The sequence below is a fragment of the Nematostella vectensis genome, chromosome 2 (genome assembly GCF_932526225.1).
Source record: "Nematostella vectensis chromosome 2, jaNemVect1.1, whole genome shotgun sequence".
NCBI lineage: Eukaryota > Metazoa > Cnidaria > Anthozoa > Actiniaria > Edwardsiidae > Nematostella > Nematostella vectensis.
Genome location: NC_064035.1, coordinates 18,106,022 through 18,133,453, shown reverse-complemented (window position 1 = coordinate 18,133,453; position 27,432 = coordinate 18,106,022). Strand labels below are relative to the sequence as shown.

At 41.6% G+C, this 27,432-nt stretch overlaps 2 protein-coding genes across 4 annotated transcripts; one reads left to right on the top strand and one right to left on the bottom strand.

Annotated features, from left to right (window-relative positions):
• The first annotated feature begins 101 nt into the window (after window positions 1-101).
• On the top strand, window positions 102-7,689 carry LOC5509056 (myotubularin-related protein 10-A). The gene is made up of 4 exons (XM_032377910.2): window positions 102-409; window positions 1,778-2,622; window positions 4,019-4,252; window positions 5,549-7,689. Exons 2-4 carry the CDS (start codon window positions 1,790-1,792, stop codon window positions 6,552-6,554), a joined length of 2,073 nt encoding a protein of 690 aa, XP_032233801.2. The 5' UTR covers window positions 102-409; window positions 1,778-1,789; the 3' UTR covers window positions 6,555-7,689.
• On the bottom strand, window positions 7,340-27,049 carry LOC5509057. 3 transcript variants are annotated; one of them, XM_048723520.1, is made up of 24 exons: window positions 26,781-27,049; window positions 26,475-26,607; window positions 25,644-25,853; window positions 24,821-25,078; window positions 24,341-24,571; window positions 24,108-24,236; window positions 23,420-23,679; window positions 23,063-23,150; window positions 22,245-22,535; window positions 21,824-22,081; window positions 21,264-21,579; window positions 20,988-21,151; window positions 16,055-16,104; window positions 15,610-15,729; window positions 15,241-15,431; window positions 14,979-15,015; window positions 14,632-14,787; window positions 14,061-14,128; window positions 13,289-13,400; window positions 13,071-13,118; window positions 12,889-12,981; window positions 12,513-12,626; window positions 12,254-12,339; window positions 7,340-11,599 (listed from the first exon to the last, which is right to left on the bottom strand). In XM_048723520.1, exons 2-24 carry the CDS (start codon window positions 26,542-26,544, stop codon window positions 11,377-11,379), a joined length of 3,573 nt encoding a protein of 1,190 aa, XP_048579477.1. In that variant the 5' UTR covers window positions 26,545-26,607; window positions 26,781-27,049; the 3' UTR covers window positions 7,340-11,376. The 3 variants fall into 3 exon arrangements, with proteins under 3 accessions (XP_048579477.1, XP_032233800.2, XP_001629600.3); XM_032377909.2 differs by having other exon boundaries at window positions 15,610-15,717; window positions 20,988-21,175; window positions 26,781-27,048; XM_001629550.3 differs by having other exon boundaries at window positions 20,988-21,175; window positions 26,781-27,047.
• Window positions 27,050-27,432: the final 383 nt, after the last annotated feature.

Here is a 27,432-nt window from a genome sequence, read left to right as displayed (position 1 = left end):
TATTATAATGCCATGACTATTTCAGTAACTCTAGGGGAAGGGATAAAATCAGATCTTACACTCCAGTGCTTGGGATGATATTTTGCCGAGGCTAGTACCCAACCTCCAATTCGGTGCCCGGTCAACCTCCCTGTATGTTCCCTCTTCTCTTTACTCAGCCAAACAGACGTAAAGCTTTTTGCCGCGCCGATCAAGGATCATACAATCAAGCGGACTAGAAAGCGCCCTGTCATGTAGATCCAGCATTATGGGATAACCTGCGGAAGTGGATCGCAAATTCCTTGAGCAAAATGTCTGAATCGTTCGTTACCAGCTTTGCATGCCTGTACATACAGCGAGCAGCGATCTGAAAAGATAAGGCCATTCTGCTAAATCAACACTGCTTACTGCGCCTTGAGGTTTAGTGAAGGTAAGAAAATACAGATGATTTAAGATTACCCGTCAAAAGTACATTTGCCTTAGTTTGTGTTTTATAGACGAGTTTACATAGGAAATATCTCCACTCCCCGTTAGTTTTCAGCTCTAGTAAAGCATATCTTGAATAAAATGGGAGAGTAGAGCTTCAGTTTAAACATTGTTGACACTATTTGTCTTTGATCAATGTAACTTGATTAACCACATTGCCCTGGAGGTTGATTAGGGTTAACTGTCGTATTTCATCTGTAAAATGGATGGCTTGAGCTTCCACGTGTACATATACTGTACGAGTGATATTCGATTCCTTATCACAATCTCAACCACACAGTGAAGCATAAAGCACTTCACTTCCTTAATGGTACCAAAGCTAAGACTTGACTGCTCGACTGATATATTAGTGATGCATTACATAACTCACATATAGATGCTGATAAACACTACCTGCTACTTTTGAGAAGTTCATTCATGGTCGATTAGTAAGTACAGCTATAATTGTCGGGTACGGCGAATCTAATTGTTTGAATTGGTCTCATGAACAGTTCCCCCTCTGAACCAATTATGTTCCGCAAAGCAGAGTTAAGTTAGTCACAGTCAATGCTCATTCAAACTTCAAACTTTTGCTGTGCCGAACCAAAGGGCAAAACTTATTTAGTTAAATGTCTAAATCAACATGGAACCAAATGTATTTATGTCAACATAAACAGACAATTTGGCATGACTGGAACAGGAGTCTATGTTTGTGAACATTGTAACAATAAACAAATTTCATTTTGGCCTTTAGAAATCATATTATCATACCTTTCAAGGATGGTCTTAGGGGGTCTGCAAAAATGTCATTTTCAACTGAAGAATCTTCAAATCTTCTACTTGTATATGATACTGTAAATATACAGTACCTGCACACCCTCCGCCTCAGCTAATCCCAGATACATGCCTGGTAAAATAAGTGTGTATATAGTTTGACAAATTTATAAAGGAGATGTGTTGAGGGTGGAACTACCCCCACTACAAGGATGAAGAAGAGTGCCCCCTCCATATTTTTTTCCCACATCCATTGGCCTGTTTTAAATTCTAGTTTATGACAACTTAGCCTGAGCTAAACTGACTCCCCCTAAAATAGTCACATTGTGCTTATCCTATACCTTAAAATGCAAAAGGCTATTCTTATGAGGTGTTCTTAGAGCAGGAATTTACTACAGTATTTCTGCCTTTTTTAAATTAGTTTTACTTTTTTTCCAATTTCTATCTGAAAGTTACAATTGATCCATTTTTATTATTAATGAATACATGCCAACTATTTTGAAAAGCTTCAGTGACGTAAAGCTTTTACTTCTTACTGACCCTGTCACTGTCTCTCTAGGGTGGTTATAAAATGGAGAACTCAATGGCACTATCGAAACTTAAAGAGGAAGTCATCCCAGTGCCATCATATCTTCCCGGGGAGATTATGGTGGCACGGGCAAGGAACGTGCTCCGCTTCAGCGCAATGGCTGGAACCAAGTCTGGTGTCTCTGGCACACTGTACGTAACTAACTTCCGAGTGTCTTTCCTCGTGGCCAGCTCAGCTGTGGATACTCCACTGAGCTCAGTGTTCCAGTCTAATCCGGATCTCACACAGGGAGGGATGAATGCAGAGATTCAACAAGAACTGCACATTCCTTTGACTTGCATCCTGGAATTAAGTTATAGTACCTCCAAATCAAGCCCCAAACTGAAAAAACTGATGGCCGGTAAAAAGGTGTCTAGTAGGATTCAAGTAATCCAAGTTCAGTGCAAGGATTTCAGAGTGCTGCAATTTGGCTTCAAGTTCACACCTAAAGAGGAGCTACCCCTTATCACAAATGCTCTTGGACATTACGCATTTCCTTCATCAGTGTCTTTGCTGTTTGCATTTCAGCACAGCCTAGCACTCAAGACTGAAAAAAGAGACAGCTCTGTGTCTGGTGTCATACCCACGTTCAGGACTCTACCTGATTGGCTAAACGAGCTGTCCAGACTTAATGTGGATGACACCTGGAGAGTTGCTTTGGTAAACGAGAAGTTCCACACATGCCCAACGCTTCCACAGAGGTTTGTTTGCCTGGCATCGTTAACAGATTCAGATGTTAACCGCATGTCGCTGCACTACGAAGAGTCTAGGTTTCCTCTCTGGTGTTGGAGTCACCCAAAGACACGAGTACCCATCATGCTTAGCGCTTCAGGAAGGTAAGTCTTTCTGCTGGGCTACCTGTGCATTTGGCCAAATTGGCGGTGACTTAGGGGCCAACTTGGTGACAGAATTGTGCTCTTTGTTGTGAGGGACAATGCCAGGGTTCTTGAAAAATAAAAGCATGGGCTAATTAATATTGGCCAACTATCTCTGTGCTGTAAGTGAATAAACCAACCATAGCATTTAACATCACTCTTCAACATGCACCATTATTTTGTTGCCCAAATATTAAGTTGTTGTTGCGAAAGAAGATATGACCGACCTATTTACAGTAGTGATAAAATACCGCGGTGATCCTAGATACTAATTCCTCAGATACTGATCAGATACTAAACAGATACTATAAACGTTCAGGGGGGAGGACTTCGTAAAAAAGTAATAAAAAATATCCATTTACCGAGTAAAATCAGCTAGAAACGATGAAAAGGCATTATAATTATGGTTTCTTAAATTATTCACAGCAACTTGTGTGGCTCCTAGACTAATGTATGATTAGAATATTTTGTCTGGTTTATGGTTTAGGCGCTTGCAAATTTCTATGCAATACACAAGGAATTAGCTATAATATACATTTCTAAAACATTTCTATAACGATTTAGCACTAAGTTATTGCTAAATTTTTAAACAGTAAAAGTTTACTTTTGTACTTTTTGGCGCCGACATTTTGAATGTTGTCGACGTTGAAAACCACCCAAGTGGAAGTCACTCTTGGATCATGCGCTTGGAAGTCACGCTACATTAACTACATCAACATCTACATCGCAACAATAATGAAGAGTTAAATATAAACTGGACTCGAATCGACAGACGGGGATTCTCTTTCGTTTTGAGATCTGCATAATTTTTGGACCAGTTTCTGATCTGTTCAAACGAACAAACAAAAAAGAAAAGAAAGAAAGAAAAAAATGCTCCTACCCAGCCGCTATTTATACGAACAAATCCAAATTCGCTCCCCCCGTATTTTTTATCCGGTTGTATAAAACTATGTGTATGTGTAGGATCGCCTTTTGAATTTTTCACGGTAGTGATGACTGAAATTTAGCATAAATCCGTTAAATAGCGTGAAATTCGCTGTAAGATAAATATCTTGACGTATTCCCAGCCGTACTCTCTAATTCTATGCAGAAAATATGTAATTTGGAATATTTTTTTGTTATCAACAATTACACCCCTTGCTATTAGTTTCTGTTTAGTATTTGATTAGTTTCTGATTAGTATCTGTTTAGCATCTAAGAAATTTTAGTATCTAGGATCACCGCAGTTGATAAAATGTAAAGAAAATGTATTTTTTTGAAAGATTTCAACCTCGCAGTCATTTATTTTGCTTTTCCATTTCAGTACTCCTTGTGTCTATCTACTACTATCTGTCTTCAATCTTTTTATTGTCTTTAGACCAGAAAGTATATTCCTGGAAAAAGAAGAGACTTCACTCTTTCGAGCGCTGTCTAGCATACCTGCTAACCCCGAGCACAAAGACGTCAAAGTGGTAGACCTCTCCAAGATTGGCCCGTCCATTCAACAACTTTCACAAAGTTATTTACGTGTACGGGAGCTCTGTGTACTAGATACTACCAAGAACTTCTGGAGTATCGATCCTCACTGGCTTTCCAGCCTTGACAATAGCAGGTGAAAAGCTTTTGCTACTAGGGGACCTCCTCGTTAAGATTTCTACATACCGCGCAAATCTGAAGTGTTGCATTTCTGTAGCGCAAGTAGTTACGGTTTTCCGATGTACCACGGGCAATAGGATAGTTAAGTTGTAGTTGTGCATGGTTTGAATGTAGTTACTGTATATCTTTGACGTTTAATAAACATCGAGTCCAAAGAGAAGCGAACATATACAACGCTCTCTTCGGGGACTATAGAGAGATGGCTTCAAAAGTTAGTGTACAGTAAGCTGCAATGCTCAAGACAAAACATAATCATTTAATCACAACTGAACTATCCTACAGCCCCTGGATTTACTGACTAGGCGCCCGTTTCTCGAAACACCCGAGAATTCTCGGGCCCGAAAACTTTATTTTGCATTTTTGCTCAAAATTTCGCATGTTTTCCTTCTGGAGAACCGCTTTTATGTTTTAGAAACAGTTAAAACTTTCTCTTGGTTCGTATTCCAAATGATTACGCTCAATGGCGCTATTTTCGAAGTTTTGCTAAAGCCAAAAAGTTACCCGAAAAGTCTCGGGTGACTGCGAGGTCCCGAGAACTTTCTTAATATTTTAGCCATGTGAATTCTGGGCCCGAGAAGTTCGGGAAAGATCAAAATCTATAAAACCAAAAAGAGGATTATCCTTCACATGAATCTTTGTGGTAAAATACGATGTTTGACGATATTTCAACACATTTAGATACCATAAATTTTAAAAGAATTTGCCAGCTTTTCAAATTTAAGGAAAAAAGCGTTTTCAGGCCCGAGAATTCTCGGGTGTTTCGAGAAACGGGCCCCTGTACCTCAAATGCAACCATGATCGGTCGGTAGAAAAACAGTGTGTAGTAAGGTGAACTCATTGTTAATGAAGATATTACCACAGGTCAGCGTCTGGTTCTTCCCAATCCTCCACTTTCCTAACATCACACCCTTTCCCATAGCAAGAGAAAGGTGACGCACTTGCAGGGCTAAAGAGAATAAAGAATGATTTTAATGTTATTTTGGGCTGCTAGAAAATCACGTGGAGTAAAAAAAAATCAGATGAACACAACATTGTGGTGTGGTTTTGAACGTCTTGCATCAAGTGGATGGAAATGGATTAAAAGTAGTACTTTTTTGTTTTGGTACAGGTTTAGTTCATCCTTGAAATTTCATAGAATAATCAAACTTGGTATAACTCATTTGGCGGCAAAGTGGTTCCTTTCTAAACATTAAACTTGGATGAAGTGTAACTTCCTATTTTATATTGGCTCATGGTTCTCGTGTTATTTCAGATGGCTGGCTTCAGTTCGCACCTCCATATCAACCGCTGTAGATGTCTGCAAGGCAGTTTGCGAGGAAGGTCGACCTGTCATCGTGAAAGAAGCAAGCGGTCGTGACTTCGTGCTGGTGGTTTGCTCGCTTGCTCAGCTGATGCTCGACCAGTACTACCGCAACATCCGCGGATTCCAAACTCTGATCCAGAAGATGTGGGTCCTGGGAGGCCACCCTTTCATGAAGCGTTGCGGCCACATCAAGCCAAACGAGAAGTCGGATGCGGATAAGCAGGAAAATGAGGAATCACCTGTGTTCCTCCATTTTCTGGACTGCGTGTACCAGCTGATCACTCAGTTCCCCTCTGAGTTTGAGTTCTCGGAAACCTACCTTTTAGGGATGTTGGACAGCATGCACGCCTGCTTATTTGATGAATTTCTATTCGACTGCGAGCATCAGAGACAGAAGTACATAAATTCTGAATTTGGGGGTGCGCCCATGGCATCCTTGTGGGACTTCTTAGCTGAACAGTTATCAGATTCCCAAAACACGGCCGCTTTTATTAACCCCTTGAATGAGTTCAAGAGGCTTTCTAGTAAAAATCCGATGAATGGCGACAACGAAATCGAGGAGATATACAGCAGGGTTAATCCCACAGCTCCTGCCATGAAGTTCTGGTCGGGATGCTATCTCCGATGGCTACCGACGGTTCACCTAAGTATAGGAATGGGCGAGAACTCGTCCTTGCACATGCAGCAAATGATCGTTATGAACGAGGTCAAGTTCCTCACTCACAAGGTCGCGGTCCTGAATAGCGAAAAGCTCGGATCCAGAGAGCAGGGACACGGAGAGACATCCGATACTACAGACTGGGGCTTAGAGTTCAACTTTAGTTTAGATCTCGAGACAAGTAAACTTTTGACGCCAAGTATGCCGTTCATCGGGGATCTTGCTCTGAGCAATTACTACTCTGGACAGATTCCCCAGCCGGATTTGGACAAGTCTGTCGATGTTGGGCAGTTCTAGTCTTAACAATGGCGATACAAGTCTGTCGATGTTGGGCAGTTCCAGTCTTAACAATGGCGATACAAGTCTGTCGATGTTGGGCAGTTCTAGTCTTAACAAAGGCGATACAAGTCTGTCGATGTTGGGCAGTTCTAGTCTTAACAATGGCGATACAAGTCTGTCGATGTTGGGCAGTTCCAGTCTTAACAATGGCGATACAAGTCTGTCGATGTTGGGCAGTTCTAGTCTTAACAATGGTGATACAAGTCTGTCGATGTTGGGCAGTTCTAGTCTTAACAATGGCGATACAAGTCTGTCGATGTTGGGCAGTTCTAGTCTTAACAATGGCGATACAAGCCTGTCGATGTTGGGCAGTTCTAGTCTTAACAAAGGCGATACAAGTCTGTTGATGTTGGCCAGCTGTAGTCTTAAAGGCGATACAAGTCTGTCGATGTTGGTCAGTTATAGTCTTAACTATGGCGATACAAGTCTGTCGATGTTGCTCAGTTATTCTTATCAATTACGACGAGTCTGTGGATACTGGGTTATTTTAGTGTTAACTATAGCGAGAAAATAATGTTGGACAGAGATAAAACTACGAAGCTTGATGAGATTTGTCAACTGTGGTTCGGTGCCTGAGGGATGTGAACGTTCTTTTTCTGCGTTCCTCTCCTGCGCATCAAACATACAGACGCAACATACAGAGGCGGAGGCTCAGGACTCATCACCGACGCAATAACGAGCTCAACGACGTGGAAATCTTGTTGGCAGTTCATCGACCCATGATATACATAGGACACAGTAGATAGATATTTTAAAGTTTTTAATTCATTTGAGTATCAGATACCATCATCGTTAACAAGCTCAACAGAACTACCAATGGATATTAGAATCCTCATCTGACTTTTTACCAGAGCCTCTATTCTCTCAACCATATCTATTTGGTTACTGGACACTGTACATCTTTGCCTTTATTGGTAATTTTCCATATATCAATATAGACGGAAACTGTAGTTGTTTGGTTTAAAGAGTTGGAAGTAACGATTCTTTTTACTACCAATGGTTCTTGACTGCGTTCATTAAAAATATTTAGACATCAAATTTTTAAATATTATAAATAGTTTCATAATTGATTAATAAAGTAGATACAACTAGAGCGTTATTTGTCGGCAGACTTCCTTTTATCATTGTACAAAAATAATAGCTAAATATAGGAATCACCATGTTCGTTTATTTCCCCATTGAAGATTTTTTTCCTTCTCGTGATGCCTTTGGCTAGTTTAAGCAACCTTTGAAGATGGCACGAAAGTAACACCTATTTACATTTGCTGTCATCCTGCATGATGCCTAGGCATTCCCCTCCGAGCCTGCTAGCCGGCTCTCTTGTCTGTTAGCTGGAGAATCAGGGGATGCGCATTACGAAGTAGACATGTCACGTGGGCTCTTCCATTACGACGACCTATGTCACGTGGGCTCTTCCATTACGACGTACACATGCCACGTGGGCTCTTCCATTACGACGTACACATGTCACGTGGGACCTTCCATTACGACGTACACATGTCACGTGGGCTCTTCCATTACGACGTACTCAGGCAGGGTTCGTACAAGTCCTTGAAAACCTTGAAATTGCTTGAATTTTAAAACTTGAAATTCAAGGTCTGGAAAGTGCTTGAATTTTAAAATTTGAAATTAAAGATCTGGAAAGTGCTTGAATTCTTATTATCAGTCCTTGAAAGTCCTTGAAAAATATTTGATTTAAGAAACAAAAGTAAATATTATTGGAGTGAAGATTAATAGCAAATTGTAGGCAAATATATGGTTTGCGAGCTGTTTCTTTGTATAATTATGTACAAGATAAAGTATGTAAAATCCATGCCCAGAAACAGGATCAGCATAGATCATACGCAGATTGTACAGTGAAAGGAAGTGTGCTTCGCCAAGTTCTAGCTCTTGCTGATGACGATGGTGGGCTACAAGCATGTGAAGATAGAAGATTGTGATCTCCTGGTGCTCCTGTACACAGAATTTGTGGAGAAAGCTGAGCAAGCCCAGAAGACGATCTTCTTGGAATTTAACTACAAGAGAGGTGGTTCCTTGGATATATTGATTTTCTCTCCAAATTTTAAGGCATCTCGATTTCTCGAATTTTAGAGATTCGACTTCTCGTTCTGGTTCTTAAGAAAAGCAAGATCTCGTTTTCTCTGATTTTAAAGAAAAAAGCCTTCTTGTCCTCTCGGAACTATTTCTCGGATTGACCATTCGCCACAAGCTGGACAGGCTGGGTGCGTACTTCTTCTTCCATATAACCCCATCTTCTATGCGAAGATTCTTATGAGGTGTCATAATTTCAACAAAAACGATAATAACAAAAATATAATAAGTAAAGTTACATTAGTCAATGCAATAATAGCTCGCTTGCTTTCTCAAAAGCTACAAGACTGGCTGCCCTTGCAGTTAGTTCCGGTAGACAATTCCAATCCCTGATGGTCCGCGGGAAGAACGATTTTTTGTGATAGTTGGTTCTTGAAGGTGGCACTTTGTAGCTTTGGCTATTCATATGCCTGCTTTTTCTATACATCGGCGGGACTGTTGGCAGGCCATCATTGAAAACAAGGCCATGGTGTATCTTGTAGAACATCAGGAGCCTTGCTCTCTTCGGATTTCTAGTGAGGACCAATCCAGATAATTGAGCATCTCACTCACACTTGCTGTTCTGTCGTAGCGATGAAGCGCAAACCTTGCTGCGCGATCTCTATTCTGATGATGTTTGTCTTTGTGAATGGGTCCCATACAGTACACACATACTCAAGGTATGGACGCACTACAGCGAAGTAAGCAGACGTCTTTAGCTTGGGGGAGCCTATTCTCAGGTTAAGCCGAAGGAAACCGAGGGTGCTGCTTGCTTTGTTGCAGATGTTGTTTATATGCTTATCCACCTCTAGTCTGATGTTTGGGTGACCCCAAGATATTTTGCCGATTCGACAGCACACATGGTTTTAACGTAAAAAGTATTGTGTGTAGGTTTTTGCTTGCGTCCAACCCTTAAGATCTTACATTTAGCTGGATGAAACTTCATGCTCCATTGTTTCTCCCACATGGCTGATTTGTCTAGGTCCTGTTGCAAAGTGAAGGCATCCTCGTTAGACTTGATGGTTAAATATACGATGGTATCATCTGCAAAGAGTCTCACGGAGGAGGTCAGATTGTCTGGGAGATCGCTAATGTAATAGAGGACCTGGGCCCAATACAGAGACTCCGGGTACCCCAGACAGGACGTCTACAACTTCAGATTATTACCCGTCAAACACCACCTTCTGCTTCCTAGCAGATAGGAAGGACTTAATCCACTGATTGGTTTTAACACAAACGCCATATTGCTTTAACTTTGATAAGAGGAGTCGGTGATTTCCCTTGTCAAATGCTTTACTGAAATCCATCACCAAAACGTCGATCTGATTACCTTCATGCATATTGTCCACCAACGTGTTTATAAAACCAGAAGCTGTGTTTCACATGATCGTAGTGCTCTAAATCCATGCTGCTGTCTCTCCTACAGTGCTTTATAAAGGACCAGAAACGCTTCATCCCCTAGCATTCAACTTCTGAATTATGAATTGTTGTTATATGTGTGCCCAATATTCTTTCCTTGATTCTGACTGGATTCTTCTTACAGCATCTAGCCTGGAAGAGTTGTATTTGTATCTGTTGATACTCTCTCATGGTCAGGCAAGAGTCGAAAGAGACTTCTCTGTAAATGTCAGTTGAAAACCTTAATAAAGAAACTTATAAAGTTGTTCACAATCGTAGGCTTGCTGATCTAGATATAAGTAAGGCGCTGTTGGTGCGGCAAGTCAAGGGAGGAAACATTAGATCCAATGTCATGAAGACTAGAGAAGGGCCAAGAGAAGTTTGTTGTAAGCTGTAAGCGAAAATGCCAAGAAGAGCTAGAGAACAAGTGAAACTGTTCAAAGGACACAACTAGGCCTCCTCACTCAGTCAATTGCACTGCGAATCTGTGCTAAGGAAAAGCAAAAGGCTTTGAAAAAAGAAAGTTTTGAAAATTTGAGGATCTCACCCAAAGTTGAAAATCTGTAGGCGAACGTTTGCTTGAAATCACTGTTTAATAACAGTCTATTTTCGTATTGAAAATAAACAATGTACAATTGATAAAAGCTTTGGTAAGACTTGGAAAAGTATATTTGCCCTCTATTGTCTCTATGGATTTATCGTTTCACTAGTCCTTGAATTTCTACAAAAAGTCATTGAAAAAGTCCTTAAAAGTCCTTGAATTTCATTTGTGGAAAATTGTACGAACCCTGTCAGGTCACTTGGGCTCTTCCACTACGACGTACACAGGTCACGTGGGCTCTTCCACTACGACGTACACAGGTCACGTGGGCTTTTCCATTACGACGTACACAGGTCACGTGGGCTCTTCCACTACGACGTACACAGGTCACGTGGGCTCTTCCATTACGACGTACACATGTTACGTGGGCTCTTCCATTACGACGTACACATGTCACGTGGGACCTTCCATTACAACGTACACATGTAACGTGGTCTATTCCATTACGACCTACACATGTCACGTGGGCTCTTCCATTACGACGTACACAGGTCACGTGGGCTCTCCCACTACGACGTACACAGGTCACGTGGGCTCTTCCATTACGACGTACACATGTCACGTGGGACCTTCCATTACGACGAACACATGTAACGTGGTCTCTTCCATTACGACGTACACATGTTCCATTACGACGTACACATGTAACGTGGTCTCTTCCATTACGACGTATACAAGTCACGTGGGCTCTTCCATTACGACGTACACAACTCAAGTGGGACCTTCCATGATTGCATACACATGTTTCAGAGTGGAATAGTTGTGTTCAGTAGAGGGCATAACACTTGACTCATGAGTGCTCTCTTTCGCTTCTCTCCCAGTGTTTTCTAGATTTAAATTCTGCAAAGGTCTGTCCAGAAAGATTGCGTTATCAGTGAAGCAGAGACAATGATGAATCTGGCCTGATCTGGGGCGTCCCCGGCCCTCAGGGTGCCTGCAGAGAAAAATGATCAAAGCACTGTAAATAGCATCAATAACAAAATGATGATTCGATGCACAGGTCCTTGAAAACAACAAACGGTATTAGTGAATATCCCAGAGAACAGCGTTCATCCCTCCTCGCACCCCTGAATGATTCCCGCCAGAGGTGGGAGGGGTGATTTAGTCACGTACAAACAGCGCCAACATCGGCCAGCATTGCTGGCACAGCCCCGCTAAGCTTACTACATGACGAAGGAAATGTTGAGAAACTACATGGCAGCACCTCGCTTATTGTACAAACAGCGCCAATATTGCTGGGACTGCTAAGCTAGCAACTCTGGCTCTGTAAGCACAGGTGTTTAGTCATGATTTAGGTTATTAAACTACTGAACTGTTTCCCATTTTGTGACGATGTGGACGATAACAAACAGCAATAAATGTTATCTATGTAATAAATGTAATCTATGTAGGCATTTGTTAGGCTAAAGGCAATAAGATGAACCGAACATACCAGCTGTCCAGCACTTATGGACTCATGGATTCATGGATTCATGGTAGGGAAATGGTTAGGGTAAGAGCAATAACACGAATCAAATCGATCAGCAGTCGTTCGTTAGGCGATCAATGTTACGGTTAGGGTTAAGGTAACAAGACAAACCAAACATACCAGCAGTCGACCATCAAGCGATAGATCATGGTAGGGCAGTGGTCTGGAGGAGGTAATCTGTATCCTCTAGAGACAGCTTCAACCACCTGGAACAGCATCGAGTATTTTAGCTCACTGGGACACTCGAATAAATCCACATTGATGCGAAGTGCATGACATGAGAAAGTAATTGCGCACAAAAGTTTCGTTAACAGTACATGACAATGAAAACGATAATTTAGAATCAACAATAGAACTAATTGATTACGGAAAAGCTGACCTCATTGTTGTCAAGATTGGCGTAGGGTTTGTCTCCGAGAGACCAGATCTCAAAGAGGAGAACGCCATAACTCCAAACATCACTAGCGCTCGAGTATCTACCATAGTTAATCGCCTACAAACAAGAAAAAAAGATGGGTAAATCATGGAAGCCGAAAATCAATACTTATGAGAAAGCTTTTTTCGAGAATATATACATAACGTATATGTAAACATGTCGTAACGCCCATACATATACAATAGGTAAGAAGCCAAACATTTGATAAAAAGTCACTTTGTGTTTGGTGGGAATTAAAGGGAGAGGTACTTTACCTCAGGAGGGGTACACCCGATGGGGATGGAAATAGAGGGAGGGGATTAGGAAGGGGGCTGCTTACCTCCGGAGCGGTCCACTTGACGGGGATACGACCGCCCCGACTAGTGTAGTAATCACAAATCATCAGGTCACGTGACATGCCAAAGTCACCAATCTTAAAAACACAGATGTTGTGAAAACATGAACTAGTAACGCATTCACAGTGTTGCTATGGACTACGTGTGAAGGCCTCATAAATCTAACCTTGCAAATCATATCAGAGTCAAGAAGAATGTTCCTCGCTGCTAAATCCTGAAAATAAATGACATATCGAGAATACTGTAATTTTCTCCTACACAAAAATACGCGAGGGAAGTTTCTGTGAGCTCATCTTTTCCAAGGTCCACACACTGAACTTCACTATCTTTTCTAAGCTCAAGTCGAAAACATATTTTATCTCTAGTTATCTAGAGTCTACTTACTCGGTGTACAAAACCAAGGCTATGCAGATACTGCATTCCAGCGGCTATATCACGGATCATGCCCAAGAGCTGCGATCGAGTATCGAGACAAAGTACGACTTCTTTACCATATCTAAAACAATAATTACAACAGATGCCAATCAAAACCTTGAATACTGTGTAGGAGCTCGACAAAGTTTTATTTTTATTACATAGGAGTGATCGAAGCCAGGCGCCTCTTGAAAAGTGGTCAGAAAGTCCGAACATACTATATAACAACCACCTAAAACATAGATGGTGTTGGGTTTATTTTTAGTTATCTTTAGGGTAGTTGTTATGTAGAGTCCACCTTGCCCTAAAATAACACGAACAAAAGCTTTCACAGTCAGGGCAATTGACAGGCTACGGACCCTAACTACAACTGCAATCATCTCTTTTTTAAAAAGACCGTCTAATTTTCAGTTAAGGCTGGGCCGTTCTTATTTTTGGAGCATTGAAGATGTTCTTAACGATTACATATAAATGATCAATAGCAATATAATATTTAAGGTTGTTATTAATGAACACAATTTAACACTGCATTTTACAACACATAAGACTAAAAAAGCAATATGTAGCTGCTATTTGAGCCTCGGCATGTTTTTAAAATTTGGTGAAATTTCAGCCTGGACGTTCTTATAAAAAAGGTTCTTATACAAAAAAGAGTGACTTCAGCGAAACCAGAATTACAACAGCTGATGAAAGGGCAAATGAGTGTTCAATACATAAAGAATAATATTTTATGCTTTCTTACTTAAGTCTCAGGTTAAGTAGGTAATTCCTGAGATTTCCCAGACTCATGTGCTCCAGCACTATCATAATCTGCGCCAAAGAAAAAACACTAGAATAAGTTCGTTGTTATCAACATAGTTAATAGAGACTCTATTAACTATGTTTTCAAGAACAAACAATCAATACCCCCTTCCCTTGATCGCGCCCACCCTAAAATAAGCGTAAACTAGACCCTTCGGCGAATGTCTAAATATAAACCGCATACCAATCCCACTGCTCTTAAGCCATGCTGATCAAGCTATCATTTCTTCCTTTCTCCCATACGTTAAAGAGGTCGCAGAGAGGAAGGGCGTGGGGGTGGTGGCGAAAGCCCTTCAACTTTTCGACATCTTTATAACAATGCTTTGCCATACGTGGGTGAAGTGTTGGACTCTTTTCTTGGGTTATGGAGAGTTCCACCCTTTGAGGTGCCACATGCCTAGAATAGGGCTAGAATAGGGGGTGCCACATGCCTAGAATAGGGCTAGAATAGGGGGTGCCTTATGACAAGAATAGGGCTGACTCAAGTGATCTCTAACAGCCAATCTACTTACAGGGTTTGAATTGGTAACTACGCCGTACATATAGACTACATTCCTGTGTGTGAATTGCCTCATAATGGCCGCCTCCTGGAGAAACTTGACCCGGTCCTCCGAGTCTGAGGAATCACGAAGCATCTTGACCGCGACCTGAACAGGGTTTCCTGGGGACTGGATACGAGACACGAGATGTATAATCACACCCCTCGACTCTCTCTAGCCAACGATTTTTATACGACATGACTAAACAAATCACAGCCACCATGAAAGGTTTGTAATATGTAAACAATTTAAAACATACAATAACACATAATCCGTTATGACTTTACTCCGAAAGGTTTCGACAAAAAGTTAAAAATCACCTTGAGCCAAACACCAAGCATTACGTGTCCGAAGGCACTACAAAATAAAGAAAACAAGCCATTACAAGATAGCACAACAACCCTCAATACAGCTACACGCATAGTAAAAGGGCAAAACAAGCACGATTGGTAGTGTAATCTTTATCACGATACAATTGAGCCTGTACTTCATCAAGTATGAGACATGATCAGAACGATCAGTCTGGTTCAATCTCAACGTTAAAATGGGGTGTTTCAATGAGACAATAACGTGATAACCTACCCTGATCCTAGACGCTCTTCGCCAACCTTTATGCTGTCACATGGTATCTCACTTGACAACTGATGGTAAAGCTCCTGTTCGTTGGAGGCGGGCTGACAGAACCGCGCCCCACCTTCCTGGGGAAAGTCTTGCTCCACCACGCCATACATGGGATCAGGCAGCGCCAGCGATACGCATAACGAGTATGACCGCTGAAAGTCATTTTGACATAACGTTTTCTTTAAATGTCCAGTAGAATTATCAAACAACCAAATACAAGATTGAAAAAAAAACTTATTTGGCATCATCAAAATGGCCCAGTACTGTTCAGTGCCAAACAGATTCAAATTTTGCTACTGTGACAGTTACCACAAGTTCCAATGATCACACCTTTCTCTTGGCGTCCAGGACGAAGTAGAAGGGCTCACATTCAGTGGTGTCCAGATCCTCCTCGGCAACATATGCATGTTCTACAGAAAGTACTGTCCTAGATCGAGGCTTAGGGAAAATCTGCAATTATTTTTTTATCTCTGTTAAGGGACCAGAAAATCACATTATAGGATCTGAATAACACTTGGGGGACGGGAAGGAAAACACAAGAAGAAAGGGTTTATTTTTCTCAAGCAGCACGTTCCCGAGGGTAGGTCGCTTTTAATAAGCTTTTATCTGTATTAAAATAGAGATACCACTGCGTATGTATCTTGATACTTTTTAGCATTAACGGGTTTTTCTTAATCAAAGAAATTCAAATAAAGAATAAAAAACAATACTTTATCTAGCTACCAGCAGATGCCCAACAAAGCTTTATCCATACTTAGGATATTGAGTCACTAACCTTCTTTTCATCTGTAAGCCTGCACACGACACTTAGATCTTCTGGTTCACCTTAAAATAACCACAGAACATTAGAATGAAAAAGGTACAAGCTTGACCTGACCAAGCACCATTTACCTTATTTCATACGTATGACAGCTTCACGTCGTTCACTTTCGTGAGCGTTAGTTCGAGTGTAAGCAACACAATCTTTTTTATTTTATCCATGTGACAACTTCAGGCCGTTCACATTCATGAGTGTTGGCTGGTATGTTGGCACTATTACTATAAAGCTGATACCACAGGAAGGACGAAGTTATTTTTATCCCCAATACAAATCGCAATAAGAAACGGGATCTATAGCTTATCTTCCTTATCTCAGACTGGTTTAAAGAGATTTTTATATCTGTGATAAATAGTAGGTTTGGAATTCATCTCAGGTTGCCTTTGCAACTTTAACAAGGGAGGGGTGGGGTGGTGGGTTAGAGAGAGACCATGTTTAAAGTTTGTATTGGAGATGTAAACAGAGTGACCACTGGGAAACAACCTGAGGAGCGAAGAGGCCAGTGCCACTGAGCACTTTCCAATAATCTTAAACCCTCATGGATTCAATCTAATACCTAGCAACTACCTTTGCTCCATGGTAGTAGCAGACCTTGCGAAAAAGGGGCGAGTTCAGTGTAGTGAAGCTTGCAAAAGATTGGCGAGTTCAGTGAAGTGGACAATGGAAAAGATAGGCGAGTTCAGTAAAGTGGACCATGGAAAAGATGGGCGAGTTCATTGTAGTGGAACATGGAAAAGATGGGTGACTTCAGTGTAGTGGACAATGGAAAAGATGGGTGAGTTCAGTGTAGTGGACCATGGAAAAGATGGGTGAGTTCAGTGTAGTGGACCATGGAAAATATGGGTGAGTTCAGTGTAGTGGACCATGGAAAAGATGGTTGAGTTCATTGTAGTGGACCATGGAAAAGATGGGCGAGTTCGGTGTAGTGGACCATGGAAAAAATGGGTGAGTTCAGTGTAGTGGACCATGGAAAAGATGGGTGAGTTCATTGTAGTTGACCATGGAAAATATGGTTGAGTTCATTGTAGTGGGCCATGGAAAAGATGGGCGAGTTCATTGTGGTGGACCATGGAAAAGATGGGCGAGTTCAATGTAGTGGACCATGGAAAAGATGGGCGAGTTCAATGTAGTGGACCATGGAAAAAATGGGCGAGTTCAGTGTAGTGGACCATGGTAAAGATGGGTGAGTTCAGTGTAGTGGACCATGGAAAAGATGGGTGAGTTCACTGTAGTGGACCATGGAAAAGATGGTTGAGTTCAGTGTAGTGGACCATGGAAAAGATTGGTGAGATCATTGTAGTGGACCATGGAAAAGATGGGCGAGTTCAGTGAAGTGGACCATGGAAAAAATGGCCGAGTTCAGTGTAGTGGACCATGGAAAAGATGGGTGAGTTCATTGTAGTGGACCATGGAAAAGATGGGTGAGTTCAGTGTAGTGGGCCAGTGAAAAGATGGGTGAGTTCATTGTAGTGGACCATGAAAAAGATGGGCGAGTTCAATGTAGTGGACCATGGAAAAGATGGTTGGGTTCATTGTAGTGGACCATGGAAAAGATGGTTGGGTTCATTGTAGTGAACCATGGAAAAGATGGTCGAGTTCATTGTAGTGGACCATGGAAAAGATGGTCGAGTTCATTGGAGTGGACCATGGAAAAGATGGGTGAGTTCACTGTAGTGGACCCTGGAAAAGATGGTTGAGTTCATTGTAGTGGACCATGGAAAAGATGGTTGAGTTCATTGTAGTGGACCATGGAAAAGATGGTCGAGTTCATTGTAGTGGACCATGGAAAAGATGGGCGCGTTCATTGTAGTGGACCATGGAAAAGATGGGTGAGTTCAGTGTAGTGGACCATGGAAAAGATGGGTGAGTTCAGTGTAGTGGACCATAGAAAAGATGGGTGAGTTCATTGTAGTGGACCATGGAAAAGATGGGCGAGTTCAGTGTAGTGGACCATGGAAAAGATGGTTGAGTTCATTGTAGTGGACCATGGAAAAGATGGTTGAGTTCATTGTAGTGGACCATGGAAAAGATGGTTGAGTTCAGTGTAGTGGACCATGGAAAAGATGGGTGAGTTCACTGTACTGGACCATGGAAAAGATGGGCGAGTTCAGTGAAGTGGACCATGGAAAAAATGGGTGAGTTCAGTGTAGTGGACCATGGAAAAGATGGGTGAGTTCATTGTAGTGGACCATGGAAAAGATGGGTGACTTCAGTGTAGTAGGCCATGGAAAAGATGGGTGAGTTCATTGTAGTGGACCATGGAAAAGATGGTTGAGTTCAGTGTAGTGGACCATGGAAAAGATGGGTGAGTTCATTGTAGTGGACCATGGAAAAGATGGTTGAGTTCATTGTAGTGGACCATGGAAAAGATGGTCGAGTTGATTGTAGTGGACCATGGAAAAGATGGGCGCGTTCAGTGTAGTGGACCATGGAAAAGATGGGTGAGTTCAGTGTAGTGGACCATGGAAAAGATGGGTGAGTTAAGTGTAGTGGACCATGGAAAAGATGGGCGGGTTCAGTGTAGTGGACCATGGAAAAGATGGGTGAGTTCATTGTAGTGGACCATGGAAAAGATGGGCGCGTTCAGTGTAGTTGACCATGGAAAAGATGGTTGAGTTCATTGTAGTGGACCATGGAAAAGATTGGTGAGTTCAGTGTAGTGGACCATAGAAAAGATGGGTGAGTTCAGTGTAGTGGACCATGGAAAAGATGGGTGAGTTCAGTGTAATGGACCATGGAAAAGATGGGTGAGTTCAGTGTTGTGGACAATGGAAAAGATGGTTGAGTTCAGTGTAGTGGACAATGGAAAAGATGGTTGAGTTCATTGTAGTGGACCATGGAAAAGATGGTTGAGTTCATTGTAGTGGGCCATGGAAAAGATGGTTGAGTTCATTGTAGTGGACCATGGAAAAGATGGGCGCGGGTTTAGTGTTGTGGACCATGAAAAAAATGGGTGAGTTCAGTGTAATGGACCATGGAAAAGATGGGTGAGTTCAGTGTAGTGGATCATGGAAAAGATGGGTGAGTTCATTGTAGTGGACCATGGAAAAGATGGGCAAGTTCAGTGTAGTGGACCATAGAAAAGATGGGTGAGTTCATTGTAGTGGACCATGGAAAAGATGGGTGAGTTCAGTGTAGTGGGCCAGTGAAAAGATGGGTGAGTTCATTGTAGTGGACCATGAAAAAGATGGGCGAGTTCAATGTAGTGGACCATGGAAAAGATGGTTGGGTTCATTGTAGTGGACCATGGAAAAGATGGTTGGGTTCATTGTAGTGAACCATGGAAAAGATGGTCGAGTTCATTGTAGTGGACCATGGAAAAGATGGTCGAGTTCATTGGAGTGGACCATGGAAAAGATGGGTGAGTTCACTGTAGTGGACCCTGGAAAAGATGGTTGAGTTCATTGTAGTGGACCATGGAAAAGATGGTTGAGTTCATTGTAGTGGACCATGGAAAAGATGGTCGAGTTCATTGTAGTGGACCATGGAAAAGATGGGCGCGTTCATTGTAGTGGACCATGGAAAAGATGGGTGAGTTCAGTGTAGTGGACCATGGAAAAGATGGGTGAGTTCAGTGTAGTGGACCATAGAAAAGATGGGTGAGTTCATTGTAGTGGACCATGGAAAAGATGGGCGAGTTCAGTGTAGTGGACCATGGAAAAGATGGTTGAGTTCATTGTAGTGGACCATGGAAAAGATGGTTGAGTTCATTGTAGTGGACCATGGAAAAGATGGTTGAGTTCAGTGTAGTGGACCATGGAAAAGATGGGTGAGTTCACTGTACTGGACCATGGAAAAGATGGGCGAGTTCAGTGAAGTGGACCATGGAAAAAATGGGTGAGTTCAGTGTAGTGGACCATGGAAAGGATGGGTGAGTTCATTGTAGTGGACCATGGAAAAGATGGGTGACTTCAGTGTAGTGGGCCATGGAAAAGATGGGTGAGTTCATTGTAGTGGACCATGGAAAAGATGGGCGAGTTCAATGTAGTGGACCATGGAAAAGATGGGTGAGTTCATTGTAGTGGACCATGGAAAAGATGGTTGAGTTCATTGTAGTGGACCATGGAAAAGATGGTCGAGTTGATTGTAGTGGACCATGGAAAAGATGGGCGCGTTCAGTGTAGTGGACCATGGAAAAGATGGGTGAGTTCAGTGTAGTGGACCATGGAAAAGATGGGTGAGTTAAGTGTAGTGGACCATGGAAAAGATGGGCGGGTTCAGTGTAGTGGACCATGGAAAAGATGGGTGAGTTCATTGTAGTGGACCATGGAAAAGATGGGCGCGTTCAGTGTAGTTGACCATGGAAAAGATGGTTGAGTTCATTGTAGTGGACCATGGAAAAGATTGGTGAGTTCAGTGTAGTGGACCATAGAAAAGATGGGTGAGTTCATTGTTGTGGACCATGGAAAAGATGGGTGAGTTCAGTGTTGTGGACAATGGAAAAGATGGTTGAGTTCAGTGTAGTGGACAATGGTAAAGATGGTTGAGTTCATTGTAGTGGACCATGGAAAAGATGGTTGAGTTCATTGTAGTGGGCCATGGAAAAGATGGTTGAGTTCATTGTAGTGGACCATGGAAAAGATGGGCGCGGGTTTAGTGTTGTGGACCATGAAAAAGATGGGTGAGTTCAGTGTAATGGACCATGGAAAAGATGGGTGAGTTCAGTGTAGTGGACCATGGAAAAGATGGTTGAGTTCAGTGTAATGGACCATGGAAAAGATGGGTGAGTTCAGTGTAGTGGACAATGGAAAAGATGGATGAGTTTAGTGTAGTGGAACATGGAAAAGATGGATGAGTTCAGTGTAGTGGACCATGGTAAAAATGGACGCGTTCAGTGTAGTGGAGCTCGAATAAGATGGGCGAAATAAGTTTTTCTAGTTATTCCACGTACCTGTGCAGTTATTGTCATAGGAATGAGGATGCTCTGATGACATAATCTCGTTCATTGGCACTACCACTTCTGGGCTTTCGTCCAGGCTCCTTTTACGGCGCTGGTGTGCAATCCACAGGATGACCACAATCAAGATCAGGACCACAAGCCCAGCAGCAGTCACGCTAAGAGCAACCATGACAATTGAGCTACGGAAAAAAGTATAAAAAAACTAAACCCCATTTCAAACAATCTGACTGTTAAATATTGAAAAATTCCCTGTATTACTCTTGTTACCTGTGTACTTTGGCGTTGTCTGTTGACATATCAATATTTAAAGCTGCTGTTGCTATGACAACAGGTGTGGAAGTTTTGTTCATAAATCCAGTCTTGCTATGTGAGCCTTCAGTGATGGTTGTTACATGTTCATTTTCGGTGGGTGTTGGAACTCCTGTTCTTACAGGCAATGATGTCGGTGGTAAGACTTGATTGGTTGGAAAACAATAATCTCCATTTCCATCGTAGCCTGATTGACAGATACACTGCTGAATGGCACCTGTCGCTATGCATTCACCATTGCTGTGGCAATCCTCAGAGTCCCTGCAGTTGGAAACTAGAGAAGGAAAAAAATGTGAGCTCTTTCAGTGCATTGAGCCTTTGTGAAAATGCATTCTCAGAACAGAACTCCTGTGCTTATTCAAGCAATTGCAATAACTCCATTTTTAAAAAATTATCCTTGATGGTTTGAGTAAAGTAGGTTTCGCTGTATGTTTCCAGCACAAGCTTATCATGATGTTGTTGTTGCTGCTTTGAATAGGTAACGATAATGTAAAGGCAAGTGATAAAAAAGTACTTGCCTGTTACACTACAACACTTAATGGCATCTACATCTGGGAATCCCAGCCTGGAGTGGTTGATGTTGTCCTCTGGGTGATCGAATAGACCCACCACAGCCATCCCAGAAGGGCACTCCATTTTACTGTGGATAGAGATACCCTTATGATCACGGACCTCAGCCCAGATCACTCTGCATGTGGAGTAGTTGACAACAGCATCTGATAGATGGCTGCAATGCAGCTCATACAAGCCTTGGAACTTGTTAAGACTTGAGACTCCTACGATAGAGTGATAAGAGAGACAGATGAGATGTTTTAGTCAAAGTAATTTTGGGCTTGGACCTTTTGGTATAAATTATGAGGTATATAACGTGCATGCATTTAAATAATCTGATTTGTTTTTTTTACTTCTTCTTCTTCTTCATATCTACTCATGGCATACCAGTAACTACAAAGTCTTTTTGACACTGAGCACTCCAGACCTCCTCTGCAGTAATGGGCCCACCAACTTTCCCAGCCAGTGGGAGCTTATAGTCATCATGGTTACCAGTCAGTGGCAGACTACAGCACCTCAAATACTCAATAACACTGAAGTGGCTTCCCTTTTTCTCCCATATTCCAGACAGAGCAGAAGTATAATTGTGTATGGGACCTAAGCATGTAGCTTGCCACAAAACTACATGGCCATCATGAATGCTTGATGAACCAAGTGGACCAATGGAATGACATGACCCTAAAAAGAAAATGGAAACAGTTTTAAATGTGCTTAATTTGCAGATCTCAATTGGGAGAGGGTGTTCATTAAAGAGGTTAATTATAGGTGTGCTAAAACAAGCATTTACAGTAAATTTTGACAAGTTTCCATTTTGCATAAAGCCAAAAATGTATTGGTTATGATTTAGGTGCATGCTCAGAGGGAGGTTCCTAGGGTCTGGACCACTCCCTGCTAATATGATGAGATGAGTTAAGCCCCTTTTTTGCTAGTTAAGAAGACGGTTTATTTTAGATATATTTGGACAAAAAAAAATTTTTGATGGATCTAGTGATGGTCAGTGAAATAACTACTCTGGACCCACCCTGCATTTTTTTCTAGACACGCCCCTGTTTTTCCTATACTAGTGATCCTCATTCACAAGGATCCAGCCCTCTCACACTCTAGTGGCACGAAGGGGAAGGACCCTGGTGAGAGCTGGATATATGGCACCCAGATTCCTCCCCTTCCCCTCTTAGAGTATAAGAGTGGTGAAGATGAAAGCCCACCTGTGCAAAAGCGTTTTGGCTTGAGCTGAAAATCATCAATGATGAACCAGCTTATTCCTAACTTTGAAATATCACCAGTAATGGCAATCTAAAACAAAATGTAATCAATAAAATTCATCTCATCAACCTTGAGCAGTGGTCTATTTCAAGCATGCAACATATTGTTTAAACTGCCAAAGCCAGTAGAGATCCTAAATAGTCTAATCCCTGACAACATACCAGGCTATTACAACAGGATTTTTTTTATTCTTACATGCAATTCTTAAGAATGAGTCATATGAAATGGGGAGGTAAACTAAGGTCAACTGCAAAACCAACTGACAGAGGATCACCCACAGTGTAGAATTTGTTTTTTACCTGGAAATGATCACCCATAGGTAAATAAGCTTGTAGTTCTGTCCAGTACCCTGTAGCTACAGTCTCAGTAGATATCAGGGTGCTTGTCACCAACATCATTTGCTCACTGTCATACTTAAGTACATGCACAGCGATCTTGGGTAGTGAGCCATGACTTGCCCGGTACCACATGGACAGGCAGTACTGTTCAATTGGAGGGAACCCCATACTGCTAAGCATGGCCACGCCTTCACAAGCGCTACTCAGCTGCAGCGAATGGCCTACAGTTTAAAGACAAAGACGTCACCTTTCAAGCATACACAACATATTTCTTGCTGTTTCTATATCTCTCCAATAAACAAGGGCTGTAATGAGATAAACAGCTTAGCATTTACATGCATGGATACAGTTACCAATTTGCTATGAGGGAGTTATAGATGGGAGTCATAGATGAGATCTCATCATAAGTCTGAGATTGGTTTCTCCTTCAAAAAGGAATGACCAAGTAGTCTATTGGTTATTCCTTTAATAAGAAATGACCAAGTAGTCTATCTGTGATGGAGGTTCAATCAGTTTGTAAAATTAGTTTTGCCCAATAAGCAAAGATGATTAAATGCATCAATTTGGAGATTTTCTTTGCAATTGGTCAATAAGAGTTGGAAGCTATCATTTCTAATCTTTAAAGTACTCTGGGTCCAAAGCAATTCACCTGAAGTAGTTCCTGTAGTGTGATCCTGTGTACCATTTGCTATAGTCCAGGTTACATTTCCTGGGAGTACTTCCCAGGTTGGACACATTCCATCTTCAAATGTACACATGTTGTAAGGTCTTCTTACACCTACATTACATAAAAATGTAGATATTTTTATTTCCCTATGTATCATGCAAAATTGATAAAAAAACACACAAATAAACAAACAAGTAAATAAATTCTATACATACTTTTGATCGAACAGCATTTTGCCTTGATACTGCCATCAGTTTGGCTCTGTAGAGCTACTATGGAATGATCAGGCTTACAGCATGCGCAATTGGCAGTTGTTTTCTTAGGGTTTGTCGTCATGACAACACAGCCATCATAAACAACAGTATAGCCAATCAAAAGGCTACATTTGATGGCATCAAGTGCTTCATCAACAACAACCTCAGAAGTCTTTCTTGAAAAATGTATTCCTAAGGAAGTAATTGGAGATCAATTTTTGGAGGAATGAGATGAAGATATTAAGCAAGTTGATTCAAACAAATAGATAGAAAGGAAAACAGACAGGGGAGAGAGTGATAGACAGATTGATGATAGTAGTTAGACTAACATTGAAGTTATTAAATATTATTGAATAACTGCTTTTGAGGATATCATTCCTTTAATCACAATTCAATTGAGAGGGGGCCTTAAAGAGGGTGGGTGGTGGTTAGGACTGTTACCTGTGAGTATATAACTGCTTGGGCATTTCAACTCCCACATTCTTTTTGGCTCAGTAGTACTGATCACATGTGAAATGTTCTGGAAAACTGGAGAAGAGCAACATATGGCATCAACAAGTCTAGAGGTTTTACTTCCAGGGGCAGGTTCTGCAAACATCAACATTGCAATTGCATTTCCACTTGGGCACTGCAAGAGCCGTGAAGTTCTTGCTGAAGGAGGGTCAATACTTAGTGCACTACCATGTCTGCAACTCTCATCTGAAAGCACAATTACATTTTATAAAGTTATAAATAAAAGAAACGGAAATAAGTGTTGTTGATGTTGTTGACATACTTATTTGTTAACCAAAGGAATGTCCTGAGGTGGGGGAGCATAAGGATTTTGATAAAAGTAAGGGAAAAATTAGGTGCCCCCCCCTTCAGGAGGAACAAAATTTTCCATGCCATTCCACTCGCTTCGCTCGTCTAGGCAGTTTGGCCAAGCGTCACTGGGCGAGATAATTCTTGAGGCTCTGGTACCAAGGGTAGGACTCCTTGATTGCACATGTCAAATAAATGCCCCCAAACCAAGACTCACTGAACAAGAAGTCTGATTTGTCACTTCAAATTATATAGAAGGGACAACACCCAAAGAAATCAGTAACCCCTCCCCCTTTGAAAAACCACACACTTTCGCGCCCCCCCTTTAGACTTCCGAAATTTATCGAGGCCCCCCACAATATCCTCACGCTCACCCCCCTCGGGATAATAAATGAACTTTCCCTTAGATTACAACCTCACCAAGAAACATTCTTTTGGCCCTATGTTTCCTGTAAATACTTACGATAAAAACCTTTAAATCCTGGAGGATGGGGGCAGACAGTTTTGTTACCATCCCTGTCAAAGTTACTTGTGGTAGCACACCACGCTTGGGAATCAGGCAATCCTGGAATGCAGTCATTGTGTAGCATGCCCTGGTATAGGAACGGGAACACACAGCACGCCTGGAGAGCATTACTTATACCAGAACAATTCCTGGATATTGTGTCTGGGTCTGCAGAACAAAATAGGTCAGATAATCACCCTGTTAAAGCCGCATTGTCACCAGTTTACTTCCCGTCGATTACGTAACAATCTGCGATGATTTTTAACAAAAAAAACGCGAAAAATATTTCAAAATATTGAAAGCAGTGTGTCTTTTTCAAGTTTCTTCGAGGATGTGATTGATAATTTAGAGCGGATGGCAGGTTAAATATATCGGATTCTAATAGATTCTTTTGTCTTTAAACGGTTGAGGTTTCCGTCGGACCTCCGGAAGTGAACTGGTGAAAATGCGGCTTTAAACTTTGAGGAAAAAGTAAAAACAGAACTCTAAAATTTAAAAAAAAAAATGAAATAAAAAAATCAAGAGACCAAAATGTTTAAGATACAAGTACTTTACATAGGCCTCACGTAAATAGGGGTTGTGCTATCTTTTATGCACAACAATGAATAACCGCGGTGAATATGTACAATAACCACATAAGAGTAAGTTCGCATGGAATTTCAATTTTGCTTTCAACACTACGTAAAGGACGGCGAAAGCGCCACAAAAGGACAACACGGTCGAAACCCTAAACACGATGCTCGAGAGAGGACCCTAAAGGGCACGAGGTGAACATCTCAAATAACATACCTTTGCTTGTACATGTTCTAAAAACTGCGGCGAACAAAGCCAAGCAAGCTGCCAAAGAGGAGTAAATCATGCTATATTGCAGTATCGGCTCATTTTAGCTCTGGATTTCAACCATTGCTTGTGCCTCACGAAACTACAATTGAACAATAGTTCGACCCGATCAAATAACAGTGACATTCCAGACCCCAGTTTGACTTGAGTAAACAAATCTAATTAAAGTCATATTGTAGCTTTGAAAGGCTTTGAATGTTTTATATGACCTAGAAAAAAATATACAATAGCTTATAAACTCAAGTATATACTTACAAACCCACGATTCACTGTAAGAATAATATTTTTTTAGAAGCTTCTTCCTAGTCCCAGCCTATATACTTTATTGCGAAAGCTTTCATAGGGGTCATCTGTTTAGTTGAAAGCGTGATAATCTATTGACGTACGAAGGGCAAGACAGACATGACAGACGTCCACAAAGCATTATCTATATTACTTGTAAGTATCAAACGTCATACCTTGGGTACCAAAGGCTTCGAGCTTCGCGGCGACAAAGATTTCGCTCAAAATCGTTGTCGCCGCGAAGCTCGGAGCCTCTGGTACCCAGGGTACACGTACGTCCCGTGTAGTTTTAGTTCTTCTGCTGACCACAACGCCAGTGCTGAAAAACGCAAGACTAGTTCCAGTACCGCGCGGTTAAACCAGCCTTTTTGTTTTGAAATGGCGGCTTTTTACCGGCGAACTGTCACATTTTGGCGAATGCTAAGAAAACTTCACCAAACTTGAGGCTATAATTTTCTTTGTTACTCCCTCATTATCACACAAATCTGTCATCTTTTGTACAGTATGGTCTTAATGCTAACACTACGATTGTGCTTGTTTTCGCCAGAGCACGCGCATGCGCATACGTTATTCAGCACTGTCGACCACAACAATTTTTGACCGCCCTGGTTAGCACCAGAAAGAC